We start from the raw sequence: 19470 nt of genomic DNA, 5'->3' as shown, positions 1-19470 counted from the left end.
GGTATTGCACTTTACCCAGGCAAGGCTCAGCTGCTTAGCTGCAAGCATCATTACTATGATCACATTCCACCTCTGATAAACCCAGGTCATCCAGGAGAAATTGAGTGCACCACTCAGAGAATCAACTACACAGATCCTTTTACTAATCAAACCATGGTAATAATTAAAAAGACAAAGGAACAGAGTTCACTGGATGCAATATTTTTGTACACTTCAGCATTCTAAAGTAACAGTCTATACTGTAACCAGGAACCACTGTGAAAGACATCAATTGGCTTATTTTATTGTAGCTGCTCAGATAGCTGATCAATGTGAGTGTCATAAGAATATGAAAGGAATGGAACAGAATAGATATTTTTGACAGTGCAATTTTTGGTTCATTTCTTATAAAATCAAAACTGGCATGTAAGGTTAGATTGTGAGCGAAATTCAATTTGTTGAATCCTAATTCAGTTGAAAGCAGGAGAAGATTTTTCCACTGACTTTCAGTTGGAGGAAGATTGGTTCTTATATTCCCTTTGTACATATTCCATATGTGGATTACATACTATATTATGATGTTATATTTACCAAACTTGCAGGAATCTTCATGTGAATTTGGCACCTAACTAAACTGATTAGAATTAGGAAGGCACACTGAATATCAAGTGAACCAAGATCGATGATACTCATTGTGAAAAGGAATTGAGTTGTAGTCCACTCTAATTTGCTGCATGTATAAGAACAATTTTGATCATATTTAGATAATTTTTATTTAAAAACATGCTGTAATATGCAGTTGAAGTGTAAAATTGTTTTACATGTTAATTTACTTTTTTTAAAGCAATCTATGTAAACACTACATCATGCTAACCATTTTTCCACTTCTTTACTTTTCCCATGGGCTTTCCACTTCTTTCTGGGGAGCCTTTGCTCTTAAATAAATATGTTGGGTTCAACTGTCATGTGTTCTCTCTCTGTCTTTGTTATGATTGCTTGCTTCAGTGTGCTAAAATCCTGTATTTTCTGTTGCACGTATTAGATACTTTTTAAGAATCTTGATGATTCTGTATTCTCTGATCTTGCATTTGACTCAATGCCAGTGGTCTCCAACCTTTTTAAGCACAAGATCACTTTTTGAATTTAAGTGCAATCCAGGATCCACCTCAAACCCAAATACCCTTGCCCTGTCTCCTTCAGGTCTCTTTTTCAAGGCTCTGCCCCTGTTCACTACGTCCTCCCTCCCTCCCCATCTACCTTTCCTTTCAGGCAGGGGCAGAGGGTGGGAATATAGGATCTGGCCTTGGGCTAAAGATTTTGGAGTGATAGCAGGGCTCTGAGCTAAGCCTGGGGCAGGGAATTGGGGTGCAGGAGGGGTTTCAGGTTGCAGGCTCTGGGAGGGAGTTTGGATCCATGGGTCTCAGGGCTAGGGCAGGGACTTAGGGAGGTACATAATTGGGGCAGGGATTCGGAGCTGGCTCCATCTGGACACTGCTTACCTCAGTTGGCTTCTGCCTGGGGTGCAGTGGGGCTAAGGCAGGCTTGGCCCTGCACCACTCTCAAAAGCCCTGTGGTACTCCGTTCTGTGGAGACAGAATACAGGGTGGGAGGGGGCTCCCTTACATCACCCGCCCCCCTTCCCTGCTCTGCACAGCCAGGGGGAGGCAGTTCCAAGGCAAAGGGCAGAAGCTGCGCAGCAGTGCGGGGAAGAGGCAGCTGAAGTGCCTCTTGGCCAAACCGGTCAAGATCACCTGTCAGAGGCTTCAAGATCTACCAGTAGAACCCGATCTACTGGTTGGTGACCACTGCTCCATGCTATCAGACCACTATGGGAATTCTTCTGCAAGCAACAAATTGCAAGATATGGGCTCTATATTGTTCATGCTGTCTGGTATGGAACTTAACATACAATATTATGTTTTCTCTGCTAAAATTGGGGTTCGTCAGATACATCTGATGAAGTGGGTTCCAACCTGTGAAAGCTTATGCCCAAATAAATTTGTTAGTCTTTAAAGTGCCACAAAACTCCCTGTTGTTTTAGCACAGGTATGGCTCCTTGAACTGAGACCCGCACCTCCAGCTTGAAGTGTAGACCTACTTCCAGACTTCTAAGAGCTAAAAATTATAGATTCACAGATACTAAGGTCCGAAGGGATTGTAATAATATAACCTGATCTCCTATGCAACATAGATCATAGAACTTCACCCTGTAACTTCTGCATCATGTCTAATGACTAATGAAAGTAGAGCTTTTAAAAAGACATCTAACCTTGATTTAAAGAATTCAAAGAACTTCCACATCTATGTTGCAAAGTGAAGGTGTGATCATAGCATGGATAGGCATACCTGAGTTAGCTTTAATTCAGTTAGCTAGTTTGGACAAGAAAAACAGCCTGGACACAGTGGCTTAGGCTTCAGCATGGGCGAGCCTTCCAGAGACCTAAAGTGCATGCTTGGTTTGCTGGCCCATGTTACCACATTTATGCTGCTGCTTGACCCATGTTAGCAAAATTAAAGCTATCATGAGTATGGTATCTGTACCATGATCACACCTTCACTTTGCTGAGTATGTACACCCTTAATCAGCAAGTAGAAATTTAAGTATGCTCTGGCATTCTCCCTGGATAGCTTAATTGATGTGTACTTACCCAACACATGAAAAACTCTATGTTCACTAGGTTTTTGTCATGCATTAGTGACACATGGCAAATTCACTGACAGGAAATGAGAATTCCTTTACGTTTTTTATAGTTCCATCAACAATTTTTTTTCTCTTTCTATAGAAACATGCTTTGATTGTCCAAGGACCTCGAGATGTGAAGAAAAAGGAATTGGTGTTTTTGCAGTTCCATTTAAATGAAACTGACCAGGATTTCAGTGCAATAAATTATCTTCTGTTCTCTTCTTTTCAGGAATTCCTCAACAGGTATGCACAAGAATAAAAGGTGTGGTCTAGCAATACACTGCAAGAATGCAGTGTTACTAGTAGAATGATAGTAGGGCTTCTTGTTTCTGACTTCTGTTTTTAGTGATTTTAGGTGTGTGTTTGGCCTAGCCTAGTGCACTTTCATGCCTTGGAAAAATTGATCTCTAGTCATTAATATTAATGGTGACTAAAAATGTTAAGCTGTGGAAATGATTTCTGGTGGCAAAAATCGCCTTTGATCAATGTTGCCATTACTCATCACTTGACTTTTGGCCGGCCAGTATATTTGATGCTCACACTTGCTAACTGCAGTCTGTGCTGCTCATGTGGATGACCTGGAAGCGAGTCTCAGTGGATAGCACAACTGAAAATACATTTTAAAGAATTTCTTGTTTTTCTATTTTTATTTCTGTTGGAGGATTTAAAATCAAATCAATTATTAAAAAGTTAAACTCAATGACTTTTTGTTTGAAAACTTTATCAGTTACTGAAGACCCTCGTACAAGGCTCTACAAACTGATTCACCTGTTTGGGTGGGATTTTCAAAGGCACTCCGTATCAGACAAATTTTACTTCCATTGAAGTGAAGGATAAAATTCCTGCAGCGCAGCAGCTGGGAACAAGCCTGACTTGTGCTAGTGGGGCTCATGCCGGTATGACACACATAGTTGCGTATACACTTGCTTTGATATTGTGGTGTGGGCTGTAATTGGATTATGGGTACATACCTACACGCATCTCCCCTCCCCCGCTCAATAGCTTAAGCTGCAGCCTGAGCTGCAATTTCTACTCCTCACTTTTTAGTGCATTGGCATGAGTCCTGCTAGCAAGAGCCTGCAGACCCAGGCAGAGAAGCTCATTCCCAGCTGCAGGGTAGCCAGATTCCCACTGACTGCTGGGGAAGTAGAATTAATCTAACAATACTGAGCATTTTGAAACTCTGAACCTTGTATTTGAACCTCTCTTGCATGTGGTGGGGGTGGGTGGCTTTATTTGTATTGTGTCGTTGCATTTAGTTAAATGACTCAGTTCTGCTGCTCTCTCTGGCCCTGATGCAAAGCCCTCTGAAGTCACTGGGAGCCTGCCTTTCTGGTTTCAGTAGGTTCTAAATCAGGCCCTAAACTGGGAAACCAGGTAATGTTCTCAGATGGAGAAAGATGAGCAGAACTGAGAAAACCACACACACACGGATTATGGTGATAGCCAGTCCTGTGAGGCAGCGAGGGGAAAATAAGACTTTTAGTATTATTAGCCTCATCATTTATATTTCAATAGCATCTAGACACCTCAGCCAAGTTGGGGCCTGATTGGAAAGCAGCCAGTACAGCCATAGAACAGATGTATAAAAGGGCTTAAATTGTAGGTGCTTTTTGGTAACGTGACTGATTTTCTGAATTTTTTTCACAAAGCATTTGTCTTTCAATAAGAGGGGAAAAAACTGGCTTCTGTAATAAATATTGGTCTTCTATAATCTATCTTAGAGCTAGGACATCCCAGAAAGTATCACTGTCCAGGTATTTAAAATATACTACAGCTTGGACCTCCCAAAATGGGACTCCCTCATCTGGCAACATGCGTGGTCCCGAAGGATCATGTATGTTCCTGGACCAGGGACTCCTGGCTGGAAGCCCCAGTGGCAAGAGGGCTGGTGGCTCAGAGCTCAATGGGGTTGGGGTTGGGACCAGCGCCGGAGCCCCAGTAGCACAGCAAGGAGCCCCAGGAGCAGGGCTGGGGACATGGCAGTCTCGGCAGCTGCGGTAGCGGGGCTGGAGCTGGAGATGCAGCAGCCGTGGTAGCCCCAATAGTGGGGCCAGGGATGTGGCAGCCCTGATCATGGGACTAGGGCCAGGGCAGTCTAGGCTGCCTGGGTCATGGCAGCACGGCGAGGGAGGGGGAGAATGGGTGGGAAAGGCGTGGCTGGGGCTAGCAATGGGGAGGGAGATGGTCTGGGGAGCGGGTAGCAGGGGACCTCCTCTGGTCTGGCAAATTCCCTCGTTTGGGACTGTTAGGTCCCGAGGGTGTTGGACCAGAAAGATCCAACCTGAATTGATATTTCAGTGCAAAAAAACATGCTGTGTAGCTTTCACTATAAACTGAACTTGGCACGAATCATCCTCTTCAGTTTGCTTTCTCTTTCTAGTTTTTTGTATTCTTTGTTGCTGCCTTGGTAGCTACCGTATGGAGTCACAGTCTACCAGTTGTGTAATGCCTAGCTCTTGCCGACAGCATACAAAGTCTGAATACTGGCACTTCCAGATGCCTGCCCTTTTTGTGCCATATTCAGGCTGTGTAAAGGTAGATATGTGTCCAAGTACATAGTCAGGAACTGCTTAATAATGAACACCATAAAGAATACCAGTGCATGGCAGGATTTAAGCACAGGTTACATAATGGCAGGAGATGAGAGCTAGAATATAGGCACAGCAGCTGGGAATTGTGTTTGAGGATCCTACAGCTTGGTGCAGTCTTGCTGTAAATAAGCAGATGAGAAGTGACATATTGCAAACAGGTGTGTGCTAACAGGGAGTTTAGAGAGGGAGTTCTCCAGGTAAATGGGAAGTAGATACAGGACTCTTGAGGAAAGTGGCTGTCTGCAGTGTGTGTTGTGTTTGTGGCTTTCTTGCTGGGTGCTGAGCTTGTGTTTGTGAGTGAGGCTTTTTTCCCGCCCTTCCTTTTCCCCCTCCACCTCCCCTTCACGGAATGTGTGCTGTGACTGGCAGGTGGAAACTATTGGCGTCTAATTGAAGTTTGAATTTTAGAAGCCTCTGTTGATTGGCTGAGCCTTGGTAAGGAGAGGGACTTTCAGGCACTCCAGGGCTTTCTAAAGCAGTGAGCAAGTGACCAAGGAGCTTGCGAACAGGACAGCAGATATGGATGGTGATAGGTTTGCTGTTGTTACCTGCACAGCGTGTGCCATGTTTGTCTTCCACCCAGAAGAAAGAACAGATTTAATCTGCACTAAGTGCAAGCTGGTTGCCATTTTGGAAGAAAAAATTAGAGGACTGGAGGCCCAAGTGTCGACCCTCTGCTCGATCAGAGAAGATGAAGACTTCCTCGATAGATGACAGCGTTTAATCCTGCAAGCACGGCAGGCGGAAGAGCCAGAGAGGGCAGGAAGAGAACTCGCAGCATGTAACTTCTGGAAGGGGAAAAAGGCCAGCACAGGAATCCCCCAATGCTATAGAGGTAAGTAATCGCTTTCAGGCTCCCTCCACAGGCTCTGCGGTGGTGAATGCTTTGGAAGGGACCTCCAAAGGAAGAAACTAGAAAGGAACACCATCTACTAGAAGGCATGGGATGTGTAGTCCTAGGGATGGGGGTTCCATGACCACCACCCCCAAAAGAAGAGAACAAGTGGTGGTGGTCAGGGACTCCCTCCTAAGAGGGACTGAGTCATCCATCTGCCATCCGGACCTGGAATCTTGAGAGGCGTGCTGCTTACCGGGAGCTCGAATTCGAGATCTGACTGAGAGGATTACAAAACTGATCAAACCTTCGGATCGCTACCCCATCCTGCTTCTCCATGTGGGAACTAATGATATGGCCAAGAATGACGTTGAGCGGGTCACTGCGGATTATGTAGCACTGGGAAGAAGAATAAAAGAATTCGGAGCACAAGTGGTGTACTCATCCATCCTCCCTGTTAAAGGGAAAGGACTGGGTAGGGATCGTCGAATAGAGGAAGTAAATGCGTGGTTGCGCAGGTGGTGTCGCAGAGAGGGCTTTGGTTTCTTCGACCATGGGACTCTGTTCTAGGCACAGGGATTGTTTGTTAGTAAGAGATGGGATCAGCCTAACCAAGAGAGGAAGGAGCATCTTTGTGGGCAGGCTTGCAAACCTAGTGAGGAGGGCTTTAAACTAGGTTCATTAGGGGACGGTGACCAAAACCCTGAGAGGAGTGGGACAGTCGGATACCGGAAAAAAATGCAAAGAGGAACAAGCAAGAAAGGAGGACCCCTGATTCGAATGGAAAAGATAGGGAGATCAACTGGTTATCTGAGGTGTTTGTACACTGTGAGAAGCCTGGGCAACAAACAGGAAGAACTAGAGGCCCTGGCCCAGTCCAAGAAATATGATTTAATTGGGATAACAGAGATTTGGTGGGATGACTCGCATGACTGGAGCGCTGTCATGGAAGGATATAAACTGTTCAGGAAGAACAGGCAGGGGAGAAAAGGAGGAGTAGCACTATATGTAAGAGAGCACTATGATTGCTCAGAACTCCAGTATATAGAGGCAGAGAAACCTAATGAGAGTCTATGGGTTAAATTTAGAGGTACAAACAATAGCAGTGATGTTGTGGTTGGTGTCTACTACAGGCCATTGAATCAGGTGGATGAGGTAGATGTGGCTTTCTTTGGACAACTGAGAGAAGCTTCCAAATATCAGGGCCTGATTCTCATGGGGGACTTTAATCACCCTGACATCTGTTGGGAGACCAATACGGCAGTACACATGCAATCGAGGAAGTTTTTTGGAGAATCTTGATGATAACTTCTTGGTACAAGTGCTGAAGGATCCGACCAGGGGCTATGTGCAGCTTGACCTGCTGCTCACAAACAGGGAGGAACTAATAGGGGAAGTAGAGGTGGGTGACAACCTGGAAAGCAGTGATCATGAGATGGTAGATTTCAGGATCCTGACCAAAGGAATAAATGAGAGTAGTAAAATACACACCTTGGACTTCAGAAAAGCAGACTTTGACTCCCTCAGAAACCTCAAGGGCAGAATCCCCTGGGCTGCTAACAGGAAGGGGAAAGGAGTCCAGGAGAGCTGCCAGTATTGGCAAATGTCATTGAGGAGCCTTCAGCCATTATCTTTGAAAAGTCGTGGCGATCGGGAGGGGTCCTGGATGACTGGAAAAAGGCAAATGTAGTACCCATCTTCAAAAAAGGGAAGGACGATCCAAGGAACTATAGGCCGGTCAGTCTTACCTCGGTTCCTAGAAAAATCATGGAAGGGATCCTTAAGGAATCCATTTTGAGGCACTTGGAAGAGAGGAAAGTGATCAGGAATAGTCAGCATGGATTCACGAAGGGCAAGTCATGCCTGACCAATCTGAGTAGCTTCTATGATGAGGTAACTGGCTCTGTGAACATGGGAAAGTCAGTGGATGTGATATACCTTGACTTTAGCAAGGCTTTTGATATGGTCTCCCACAATATTCTTGCTAGCAAGTTAAGGGAATGTGGATTGGATAAATGGATGGTAAGATGGATAGAAAGCTGGCTAGAAGGCTTAGACAAATTGGAGGATTGGGCCACAAGAAATCTGTTGAGGTTCAACAAGGAAGAATCCGAAGCATTGTTACAGGCTGGGGACCAACCAGCTAAGTGGTAGTTCTGCAGAAAAGGACTTGGGGATTACAGTGGATGAGAAGCTGGATATGAGTCAGCAGTGTGCCCTTGTAGCCAAGAAGGCCAATGGCATATTAGGTGGATTAAGAGGAGCATTGCCAGCAGATCCAGATACATGATTATTTCCCTTTATTCGTCTCTGGTGAGGCCACATCTGGCATGTTGTGTCCCGTTCTGGGCCCCCCGCTATAATAAGTTTGTGGACTCATTGGAGAGGGTCCAGCGGAGGGCAACCAAAATGATTAGGGGGCTGAAGCATATGACCTATGAAGAGAAGCTGAGGGATTTGGGTCTGTTTAGTCTGCAGAAGCGAAGAGTGAGGGGGGATTTGATAGCAGCCTTCAACTTCCTGAAGGGAGGTTCCAAAGAGGATGGAGAGAGGCTGTTCTCAGTAGTGATGGATGGCAGAACAAGGAGCAATGGTCTCAAGTTGTGGTGGGAGAGGTCCAGGTTGGATATTAGGAAAAACTATTTCACTAGGAGAGTGGTGAAGTACTGGAATGGGTTACCTAGGGAAGTAGGGGAGTCTCCATCCCTAGAGGTGTTTAAGTCTCGGCTTGACAAAGCCGTGGCCGGGTTGATTTAGTTGGGATTGGTCCTGCCTTGGGCAGGGAGCTGGACTTGATGATTTTCTGAGGTCTCTTCCAGCTCTATGATTCTATGAATCTATGATTTGCTTAATCAATGGGAAAGGGGCAAGTTGCTCCCTTCTAAAGAAGTTGCCTGCTGCCCCACTTTGCTCTCGGCACTGGAAGGCACCAGAGTGTAAAAGCAGATAACGGTAATGGTGCTGAGGGCCCCTCAGAAGCTTTCAGCTGTATGGTGCCTTTTCCTGTGGGGTGGGGGAGAGAACCTGCACTGTCCTTCCATGGCAGCAGCAGGCCTGTGCCTTGGGGCTGGTTCCAACTGCTGTAATATGGTGCACAGAGCTATGTGGCAACACACTGCAGCGCCACTCACTCCTAGTTGGTCCAGCTGCTCCTCCATGATGATGGGCAGAGGCCAGGCCAAACTTGCATGGCATTGTGATCCCATCCACTGTCTTATCATGCCTGCAGAGGGAGTTATCACTGCCGGGCCCCTCTGGAGTGGGCTTACTTTGTTCTCCTGCTCACCATCAGTGGCCCATTTCACTTTTCCCCCTGTTGCAAAATGTGACTAAAGGGCCTTGTGTGTCCATTTACAGAAGGAAGGCAAGTGGGATTTGGCACTATTAACAACGTTACAATCCTTTAGTAAATGCGGCTGTCTGAGTTCAGTTAGATTGGTAAACAGTCTTTGCACAAGCAAGGGTTCTAGTGGGAGGTTGGGTTTAAATGAATTTTGGGTAATTATCTGTTTTATAACTTTGTGTCAATTAAACTCAGCATGAATAATTTATTTTATGATTTGGTTCCACCCCGCCCCCCCCCCCCCCCCCCAATTTTGCATGTACTATATATTTCTGCCTTAGTAACCTACAGTTCGCTACAATATTGAGAGCCTTTAGAAATGAAGTGAATTGAATAATTGAAGAGTCCAAGCTTGACCATGAAATGAATCTAAGCACCTTGTGGATTCATATGTGGAATGCACTTGCTTTGATTTAGACGTTGACTGGAAATCTGACTACTTGTCTTAAGCACATACCCTGTTTAAATAATTTTCATACAATTCACTCCCCTTCCTCCAATTACTGAGTTTGGACTCTGAATGCAACTGACACAGAAATCAGCCCTCAGATGTTTATAAAATATCCTTTGTTTTACATCTGTGCATCACGTATATGGTCTCTTAAATTGTAGTTATTAGCATCTGCCCAATTTTGTTAATATCCACTCACTGTAATGTTAGGTGTTTCTCATTATCAACGACATGCACAATAGTTCACAGAAAGCGACTCCTGTTAAAGACACTGTGCACACTGATATCTGACTTGGGCTCATTGGTTAACCGTCATAGTTACACATGGGCTCCCAGTATGTGTGGAGAGTTGGCTTAAAAGCTGGCTGCCTGCACTCCTCAGTTCCCAATGAGCCGCCTGACCCTCTGCGTGTAAACATGTAATGGCTGAAATTTTCAGTAGTTACACAGTTACTTAATTAAACACATTTTAACATCCCTAGTCTGATGGGTTGTATCATAGATTGTCTATATGCATTCCTATGCCATGCTAGAGCTAGATTTCATATTGCTTTGGAGAATAACTGATCAGCTGCTGTGAAATGTTCTTTGTTCTTAGGGTCTCTTGTCATCTATGAAAGTGATTCATAGCCCTTGAAGACAGTGGAAAGACTCCTATTGACTTCTTTGGGTGTAGATCAGGAGCTATATGATTGTCTTTAGACAGAAATCCCATGGGATGGTGTTAGTCTTTATTATATATTGTATGCCCTTTGTGACGGGGTGTCCTTACCCCACACTTTCCACTCTGCCATGCCGGCCCGGTATGGGGCGCCACGAGCGGGACCACACGCATGCACGGCGTATTCAGCAGCTGCAGCTCAGCTGTGGGAGGGGGCCGACTGGAAGAGAGTCAGGGAAGGCAGGGCAGATTGGCACGCATGAGCAGAGGCACACGAAGTGGCTGATCAGCTGGGAGAGCAGAGGATAAAAGGCGTAGGTGCGGCGTGGGTAGAGGGGGGTGCAGCCGGAGACAAGGTGGAAGTTTCAGAATGGACAGGGTTCGGAGAGACTGGCAAGTAAAGGCACAGAGAGAGGAAGCAACCCAGGGCAGGGTAATTGGAGTCCCGAGGGCTGGCGAGTTTCGGCGGAACGCCCCACCAGCCAGACCAGACAACAGAAGGTCTGTGTCCTTAGGGCCCTAGGCTGGGGTCTGTGAGTGAGGGCGGGCCAGGACCCCCCTCTCCTTCAGCAACCGCTGTAACCAATGGTGGGAGCAATTCTGTTTCATTGGGGAGAACTTAAGCTATTGACTTTGAACTAGAATAAGCAAAGACCCGGAAACTCACGACAGGGATTGCTGGTGGTGGGATAAAGGCCGGCTCAACGGGTGAGCCCACATCAAAAAGGAGTAAAGATGGTGGAGAATGTGGGCATTGTGTGACCCAAACCCCGGACAGAAAGGAGGATATAACTGCACGCGTGAGGTTTAAAAAAAAAAAAAAAAAAAAAAAAAGATTTTTTTTGAGGCTTTTTTTTTTTTTTTTTTTGGGTGTGTAAACTTGATTAATTGTTCCCCCGTTACAAGTACAGTTGCAGGACCACCAACATGGAACCTGCTAAAATGTTAGAGTGGATGGCCAAGACACAAAGACAGCACCAACAACAGCAAATGCAACTCATACAACAGCTAGTGGCACAAAATCAGGAACAACAGCGGCAGCTCGTGAGGGAATTAGCTGAACAACATCAAGCACAACAAGACCATTGGATGCAGCAGTACGGGCCACCGTGCCAAGAAAGCACCGGGATAGTTGGGAGTAACGAGGATGACAAGAACGGGGTCGCTCAGCTACTGGTGAGGTTAACCAAATTGGGTCCTGCAGATGACCCTGAGGCCTTTTTATTAACTTTTGAGCGGGTGGCCACTGCATCCCGTTGGCCCAAAGACCATTGGGCCACTTTATTAGCCCCTTACCTAACGGGTCAGGCACAGTTAGCCTACCGTAGCCTGAGTAATCAGGAAGCCGGGCATTATTACAAGGTAAAAGAGGCAATTTTAGACCAAATGGGGATCACGCTGGAAACCTACCGGCAACGATTCAGACAAGAACTGTATGCTCAGGGAGTAAGGCCTCGGGTGGTGGCCCAGAGATTAAGAGAATATGGATGGCGATGGCTAGACCCAGACCAAAAGACAGGCACACAGGTAGCAGAAACAGTCATCCTGGAGCAATTCTTAAACATATTGCCCAGTGAGGGAGAGTGGTGGGTACGCAGACAAGCACCCCACAACCCTAAACGAGGCGGTCGCCTAAATAGACCACTAAGAGACTGCTGAGGCAGCCGAAGGGATAAGGAAGGTAGGAAGGGGAGGACCCCTCCCAAAGGGTGGGTGGTCAACTGCCATGGGTCCCAAAGGAAGCCCTGAAAGGGCCAGAGGACGGACAGGAGGGTGCAACGAGAGGAGGCTAACCCCGGCGTGGTCAGTGCCCCTGAAGGAATCCACAAGTGAGCAAGTTCCCAGGTGGTGGAAGGAGGACGGGGACCAGGAAAAGGTGGGCCGCCAAGAGGGGCCTGTTTTCATTGTGGTCAGGAAGGATACTTCCGAAAGGACTGTCCCTAAATGGACTACATGTATGCCCGAGCCCTAGCAGGAGAGGAGGTGGGACACGAGCAGGGACTGAGAAAAGTAGTGAGGATCTTGAAAGTCGGGGGGCAGCTAGTGGAAGCTAGACTCGGGATGTGGTCAGACACTCATACGAGAAGAGCTGCTATTAGGAGACAAACCAAGGGGTCCGCCAGTACACATCCAGTGTGTACATGGTGACACCTACCCTGTCCCACAACATGGATCCACATGGAGGATGGACCACACGAAAGTTATGTTGCAGTAGCTCCAAAGTTACCATACCCGGTGATACTGGGCTGGGACAGGTTCACCCAAGTGATGGCAGAATGGAAAAATCCTGAAGGAAGAGAGGTCATGGTGGGAGAAAGCAACCGGCATGAAGAGAGAACAGGTAACCCCCAAGATGAAACCCAAGAACTGCGGGATCTTAACCAAACCAGAACCTGAGAAGTGACTGAAACCTTTTCAGGGCCCGAAGCCTGGGGAGGAGATTTTCTGCAGGAGCAGCGGGAGGACCCGGTATTCCAGAGAGCATGGGAAGAAGCCACCCGAAGCAATGAGCCAGAAAAGGGAGACTGAAGGCAGCAATCAAGTCCCTGATTTGAGGTATGTCGTGACCGACTCTATTGAGTTATGGAGGGAGTAGTCGACGCGGGTACCCTACGACAATTGTTAGTTCCCCAGAGATATCGCAGGCAGATCTTGGAGTTGGCCCATGCCAACCTGTGGGCGGGCCACCTTGCGTATGAAAAGACGGTGAGACGAATCCTACAACGGTTTTATTGGCCATGAGTGTGTAGGAGACAAAGGATTTTTGCGAGTCTTGCCCAGAATGCCAACCCCAAAGGGGTGCCCAGAGCTCCTCTAGTACCCCTCCTGGTGATCAGAATTCCATTTGAGTGGGTGGCACTGGACCTGGTAAGGCCGCTAGAAAACACTCAGATGGGGTATCGGTATGTTCTGGTGTTGGTGGATTATGCAACAAGATATCCCAAGGCCGTTCCCCTAAGGAATACTACCCGCCCCTACCTTGGCCACTGAACTAGTAAAAATATTCTCATGGGTAGGGATATCTAAAGAGATACTAACAGACCAAGGTACTAATGTAACCTCCTGACTGGTAGGGGAGCTTTGTCGTCTGTGTTACCCCAAAAATATTCTCACTGGAGACCATCCAGGGTTACACTAGTATGGGTTTATTTCCACTAGGTAAAACTAAAGAGGAGAAAGCAGCCACCAAAAGTTAAACTAAAGGAGATAGAACTCTCTCTCTCTCACAGACACAGACAAGCAAGCAAGCACCCACCCCTCCATTCATTCACTCGTTCACACCCATTCATTCCTGCCCTCGGCACTCACACACTTACACAGACATATGGGTTGCAGAAGGAGCCAAGGCATGTGGATCCTGGAGAGTCTGTCTGCTCCTCATGGCTGAGGAAGCTGGTCAGGAAGAGAGACACTGGAGAGGAGCTTCTCAGGAGCAGGGGAAGGGAAAAGAGAGTCTCACATGTGCTCCTTCTCTTTATATAGTGTCTGAATGGCTCCTGTGACTCATTCACCTTGTCATCAGGGAGCATGCCCAGACTTCCCTTTATCCAGCAGGGAGCATGCCCAGACTGTGATGACTCATTGAAATGTGCTCCATTGTTCCAAGCTTTCTTCAAACACACTCTCTCCATTCACTCAGGGGAGAATGCAGCTTAGCGAAAGTTACAAGCAAGGTGGATGAGAGTTAAAAAGATTACAAAGTTGCAGTTTACAGTAAGTTTCTGAGAGTTACACAGATTACAAAGTTTGACAAAGATCACAATGAGTTGCAGTTTAAAACCTTAGACCTTACAGTTTAGTGTAGCTTTAAAAAATCCATGTATATAAATAAAGTAAGCTCACATTTTTATGGCTTTTTTATGCAACAGTCTGTTGCGAATCAGAGCATTAAGAACGTTTGTCTACCACCCCCAGACAGACGGACTTGTGGAACAGTTTAATCGTACACTGAAAAGTATGTTAAGAAGGTTGTAGACCAGGATCCCAAAGAACAGGACAGGCTGTTACCGGCACTCCTGTTCACAGTCAGGGAAGTACCCCAGGCCTCTACCGGGTTTTCCCCTTTTGAGCTGCTATATGGCCGTTAACCCAGAGGTATATTAGATATCATCAGGGAATAGTGGGAGGAACAGGAGGCAAGGGTACAGGGAACAGTACAGTATATATTAGAACTTCGAAAGATGCTACATACCCTGGGTGATTTTGTCAAGGCTAACTTGTTAGCTGCCCAGGAGAAACAGGCGGAGTACTATGATAGAAAGGCCAGGCTACGAATCTTTAAACCAGGGGATAGGGTGCTACTCCGCCTGCCAACCCAAGAATCCAAATTATTTGCTAAATGGCAAGGCCCCTTTGAAATAGTAAGGTAAGTAGGGAAAGTAGATTACGAGGTACAAATGCCAGGAGGGCACAGAGAAATCAAGATAGACCACATTAACCTCTTAAATGAGTAGAAAGCCAGGACGGACTAATGGTAGACTGCTGGCCAAGGGAATTAAATCTGGGACTGGGAGGAGGAAGGGACACCACCCCTCCTAACCTACAGGTAGGCCGTGAACTAACACCAGAACAACAAGCAGAACCAAGAGAGCTGTTGAAAGAATTTCCCCAATTCTTAAACGAACGACCCGGACATACCACCGCGGCCTATCATCACATCCCAACGAGACCCGGTAAGACCGTGCGGGACCCAGTTCGTTCCCTGCTGCAAAAGATGTGGGAACTAGTTCGCCAGGAATTGCAGCGTATATTACAGAGGGGTGTAGTCGAGGAATCATTCAGTGACTGGAGAAGCCCCATAGTCCTCATCCCAAAACCTGATGGGTCAATGCGATTCTGCATAGACTTTCATAAAGTCAGTGCCATATCTCGATTTAACGCTTACCCCATGCCATGGGTAGATGAGCTATTAGATCGGCTGGGTAATGCACAGTATATATCGACCATTGACTTAACAAAAGGATACTGGCAGATTCCTCTCACCCCAGTATCGAAAGAGAAAATGGTGTTCTCCACACCCTTTGGCTTATACCAATTTGTTGGAATGCCATTCAGTTTGCAGGGAGCAGCCGCTACCTTTCAGAGGCTAATGGATAAATTGCTGCGTAGGCATGAGCCGTATGCTGCAGCCTACATAGGCGACGACATCATCCATAGCGTCTCCTGGCCTGAACACCTACAAAGAGTTAGGGCTGTCTTGAGAACCCTACAGGAAGTGGGGCTCACAGCTAACCCCAGTAAATGCCACTTCAGGGAACAGGAGGTCACCTACAGTATACAGACAGTCCCCAGGTTACATGGATCCAACTTACATCGGATCCCTACTTACAAACGGGGTGAGGCAGGCCCGCATTAGCTGCTTCCCCCCAGCAGACCAGGGAGATGCGAAGCTAGCGCCCCTCCCCCCCACCAGCAGACCAGGGAGACGCGAAGCGGCTTTTCTCAGCAGACACCTCAGCTTGAGAATAAAGAACTGAGGGAAGTGAGGTGTGGAAGAATAAAACTGAGCTCTGGAGAAATGTTTGGCTAGAGTTTCCCCTACAATATGTACCAGTTCCGACTTACATACAAATTCAACTTAAGAACAAACCTACAGTCCCTATCTTGTACGTAACCCGGGGACTGCCTGTACAGTCGGCCGAGAGAGGCTAAAACCCCTAGCTGATAAGGTAGGGACTCTAAGAGATTACTGCCCTCCCACAACCAACAAACAGGTACGCCAATTCCTGGGACTCGCAAGCTACTATAGGCGGTTCGTGCCTGACTTCACAACCTTAGCAGCGCCCCTAACAGACTTAACTAAAGGGACGGAGTACAAAGAGGGTAGTGTAGAGTGTGACGGAGCTTTCCGCGAGTTAAAGGAGCGCTTAACCCAAGCACCCGTGCTAATACCACCCGATTTTACAAGACTGTTCAACCTCCAAACAGATACCTCGGGAGTAGGATTAGGGGCGGTGTTATCACAGGAAAAAGAGGGCGAAGAACACCCTATAGTGTACATTAGCCGAAAATATTCCCTAGGGAATGCAAATACTCTACAATAGAGAAGGACTCCTTAGCTGTAAAATGGGCCATTGAGACGCTCCGCTATTATCTCCTAGGGTACATCTAGATTACAGGGTTTTGTCCACAGAAGTTTTGTCGACAGTATCTGTCGACAAAAAGCATCTAGACTACATTCAGTTCTGTCGACAAAGCAAGCTGCTTTGTCGACAAAACCCTGTAGTCTGGACACAACCCTAGGTGCAATAACACCTTCTGTCGACAGAACTCTGTTGACAAAAGGTGTTATGCCTCGTAAAATGAGGTTTACCAGCGTCGACAAAACTGCTGAGTTCTGTCGACGTTATGTCGACAGAACTCAGCGGTAGTGTAGACGCAGGTATAGTTTTGTCAACAAAAGTCTACTTTTGTCAACAAAACTCTGTAGTCTAGACACACTCCTAGATTTGATCATGCTCCGTTGAGGTGGATACAAATCATGAAGGACACAAAAAATCATATAATGCAGTGGTACTTGGCTCTACAGCCATACTCCTTCACGGTAGCGCACCGCGCCAGAAAACACCATAGGAACGCCGATTTTTTTTCAAGAATGGAACATGGGGAAGAGGAAGACTTAAGGGGGGAGGTGTGTGATGGGGTGTCTTTACCCTGCACTTTCCGCTTTGCCATGCCAGCCCTAAATGGGGCGCCACGAGTGGGACCACACGCATGCGCAGCGTATTTCGCGTCCGCAGCTCAGCTGCAGGAGGGGGCCGACTGGAAGAGAGTCAGGGAAGACAGGGCAGATCAGAGCATGTGCAGAGGCTCAGGGAGCTGCCGATCGGCTGGGAGGGCAAAGGATAAAAGGTGCAGGCGCAGCATAGGTAGAGGGGGCTGCAGCCAGAGACAAGGCAGGAGTTTCAGAACGGACAGGGTTCAGAGAGACTGGCAAGTAAAGGGATGGGGAGAGGAAGCAGCCCAGGACAGGGCAATTGGAGGCCCGAGGGCTGGCGAGTTTTGGTGGACCAGACAGGAGAAGGTCTGTGTCTTTAGGGCCTTGGGCTGGGGTCCGTGAGCGAGGGCAGGCCCAGACCTCCCTCTCCCTCTGCAACCACTGTAACCAACGGTGGGACGATTCTGTTTCATTGAGGAGAACTTAAGCCATTGACTTTTAACTAGAATAAGCAAAGACCCGGAAACTCACGTCAAGGATTGCTGGTGGTGGGATAAAGGCCGGCTCTACAGGTGAGCCCACATCAAAAAGGGTACACCCATGTCTAATCTACAGCAGAATACAACATGGAAGGCTTCTGTAGGCCTCCATTATATCTGGAGATTTGTATCCCAAGTCTTGTGGTTAAGCAAGCATAATCTATGCTGACTGTCTCTACATGAGTTTAACCAGATTTCAGAATCACAGATGTTTGCTTGCTATGTGTTCTTTTGGCTTTTATAGAATGTATGCTATTTCTGGAACCTGGGCTGTTACTGGTTCTGCTATTGGTGTATGTGAGGTTTTAAGGTTGCTGTTGTGTGTGCCAGTGTTAATTGTAATGAGGAAAATTAAGGAAACATCTGCTTGTAAAAAGTGAAGCTAGAGAACAGGGTTTTTTTTCTTTCTTTATGATTTGTTTGCCCTCTGGGTTAAAAAGAAAGAAAATAAAACTTTATAGAAAATCTAGAAGGCAGGTAACATCTTAGCAAAGCTAAAAGAAAATTATTTCCTATATCTGTGGAGTTTCAAGATGAACAGCAGAATTAAATCATAACTGCCTCCTTGGGAATAAAAGCTGTACTATTCAGTGATCTAATTACAATTCACTGCTGGTCTCTTGTGCCTGCTTTGCCATCACAGATTGGTACAGATCAGTGAATTACAATAAAAAGGAATAAAACTTCTAAAAATATGGTCTTCCCTTGTAATTAACTCTGTCTATTGTTTCTTAAGACTTGCTGATTTAAAAGACTCTTATGCTACAGCAATAGTAAAAGGAATCCACAGAAATTCGGTTCAATGCATTGGCATTTTTGGGCCAGAATCTTCTATCAGGATTTGCTAGTACAGACCCCTGAATGTGTGCCCTTTTGACTTCAGTGGGATTTAGGAGGGCTCCGGGTTCAAAGATCCTAATGCAAGATCAGTGCCTTAGTCATGAAATATTTTAGGCAGCATCCCATGTGTCTAGTGAAGGGATAGTCAGCGTCCAACTAGAGAAACCATAATAAGCAGGTGTATTATCACTGGAAGCATTGTCTGGTAGTTTAATCAAAATGCTGGCAGTTGGGAGAGCAATGTTTTGTGGCTTTGGCACTGGGCAAGCCACAACTGTATTGAGCTGCAGTTTTCTCATCTGTAAAGTAGGAAAGGTAATGTACATGGGAGAAGTTTGATAAATATTTGTAAAGTGCTTTGCAAGCCTCAGCTGCAGTATGTTGTAGGAAGCGTATTATAAAAGCATTAACAGCAAGTTCAAGGTTTCAAAGTTGTAAGATGTAGAAGAGTTTAGTTGGCAAAATCTGAAGTTAGTGCCCACAGTGTGGGAAATGACACTTCTGAGCAGTAGGTTGGGAGTGCTGAGGGGCGCTCATTATTAGTGTTGTCTGATTGGCTACTTTCCCCACTTGTCAATGTCATAGGGAAGAGCATCCAGTCAGAGTTGCTGCAAGCAGAGCTCTCATCTCCTTCCTTCCCAAGCTGACACCTTTCACGCAGGAGCCAGGATCAGAAAGAGCTCAGCTCAGGGCAGCTCTGCACCCTCTTTTTCGCCTCTGTCAGTAAGGAGGTGATGATTCCCCTGCGATGCTCAGCCTTGAAGAGAGCAAGGGGAGGTGAGAGTGAAGAGCCCCAGAATTCCTTGTTCAACCTGGAAGGGGGGAGAGAGACTCTGACTGATTTCCCTTTCCCCCCTTCTTCTTCAACCTCAGAGAGTGTGATAAAT

The 19470-nt window shown here is 46.6% G+C and overlaps 1 protein-coding gene across 11 annotated transcripts in view; it reads left to right on the top strand.

Annotated features, from left to right (window-relative positions):
* The window catches only part of PACC1 (proton activated chloride channel 1), an 89351-nt gene that overhangs the window by 47115 nt on the left and 22766 nt on the right, over positions 1-19470 (top strand). For 7 of the 11 annotated variants that reach the window (XM_089777438.1, XM_089777439.1, XM_089777436.1 and 4 more), the window contains 4 exons: positions 2-156; positions 2763-2905; positions 11458-11722; positions 12966-13102. In XM_089777438.1, coding sequence (XP_089633564.1) covers positions 2-156; positions 2763-2905; positions 11458-11722; positions 12966-13102 — 700 coding nt within the window. The remainder of the gene's footprint in view (position 1; positions 157-2762; positions 2906-11457; positions 11723-12965; positions 13103-19470) is intronic. The other 4 variants (XM_075925163.2, XM_075925162.2, XM_075925161.2 and 1 more) reach the window with 2 other exon arrangements.

The sequence above is a fragment of the Pelodiscus sinensis genome, chromosome 3 (assembly GCF_052426305.1).
Source record: "Pelodiscus sinensis isolate ZL-2025 chromosome 3, ASM5242630v1, whole genome shotgun sequence".
Lineage (NCBI taxonomy): Eukaryota > Metazoa > Chordata > Testudines > Trionychidae > Pelodiscus > Pelodiscus sinensis.
This window is presented reverse-complemented; position numbering and strand designations above follow the sequence as displayed.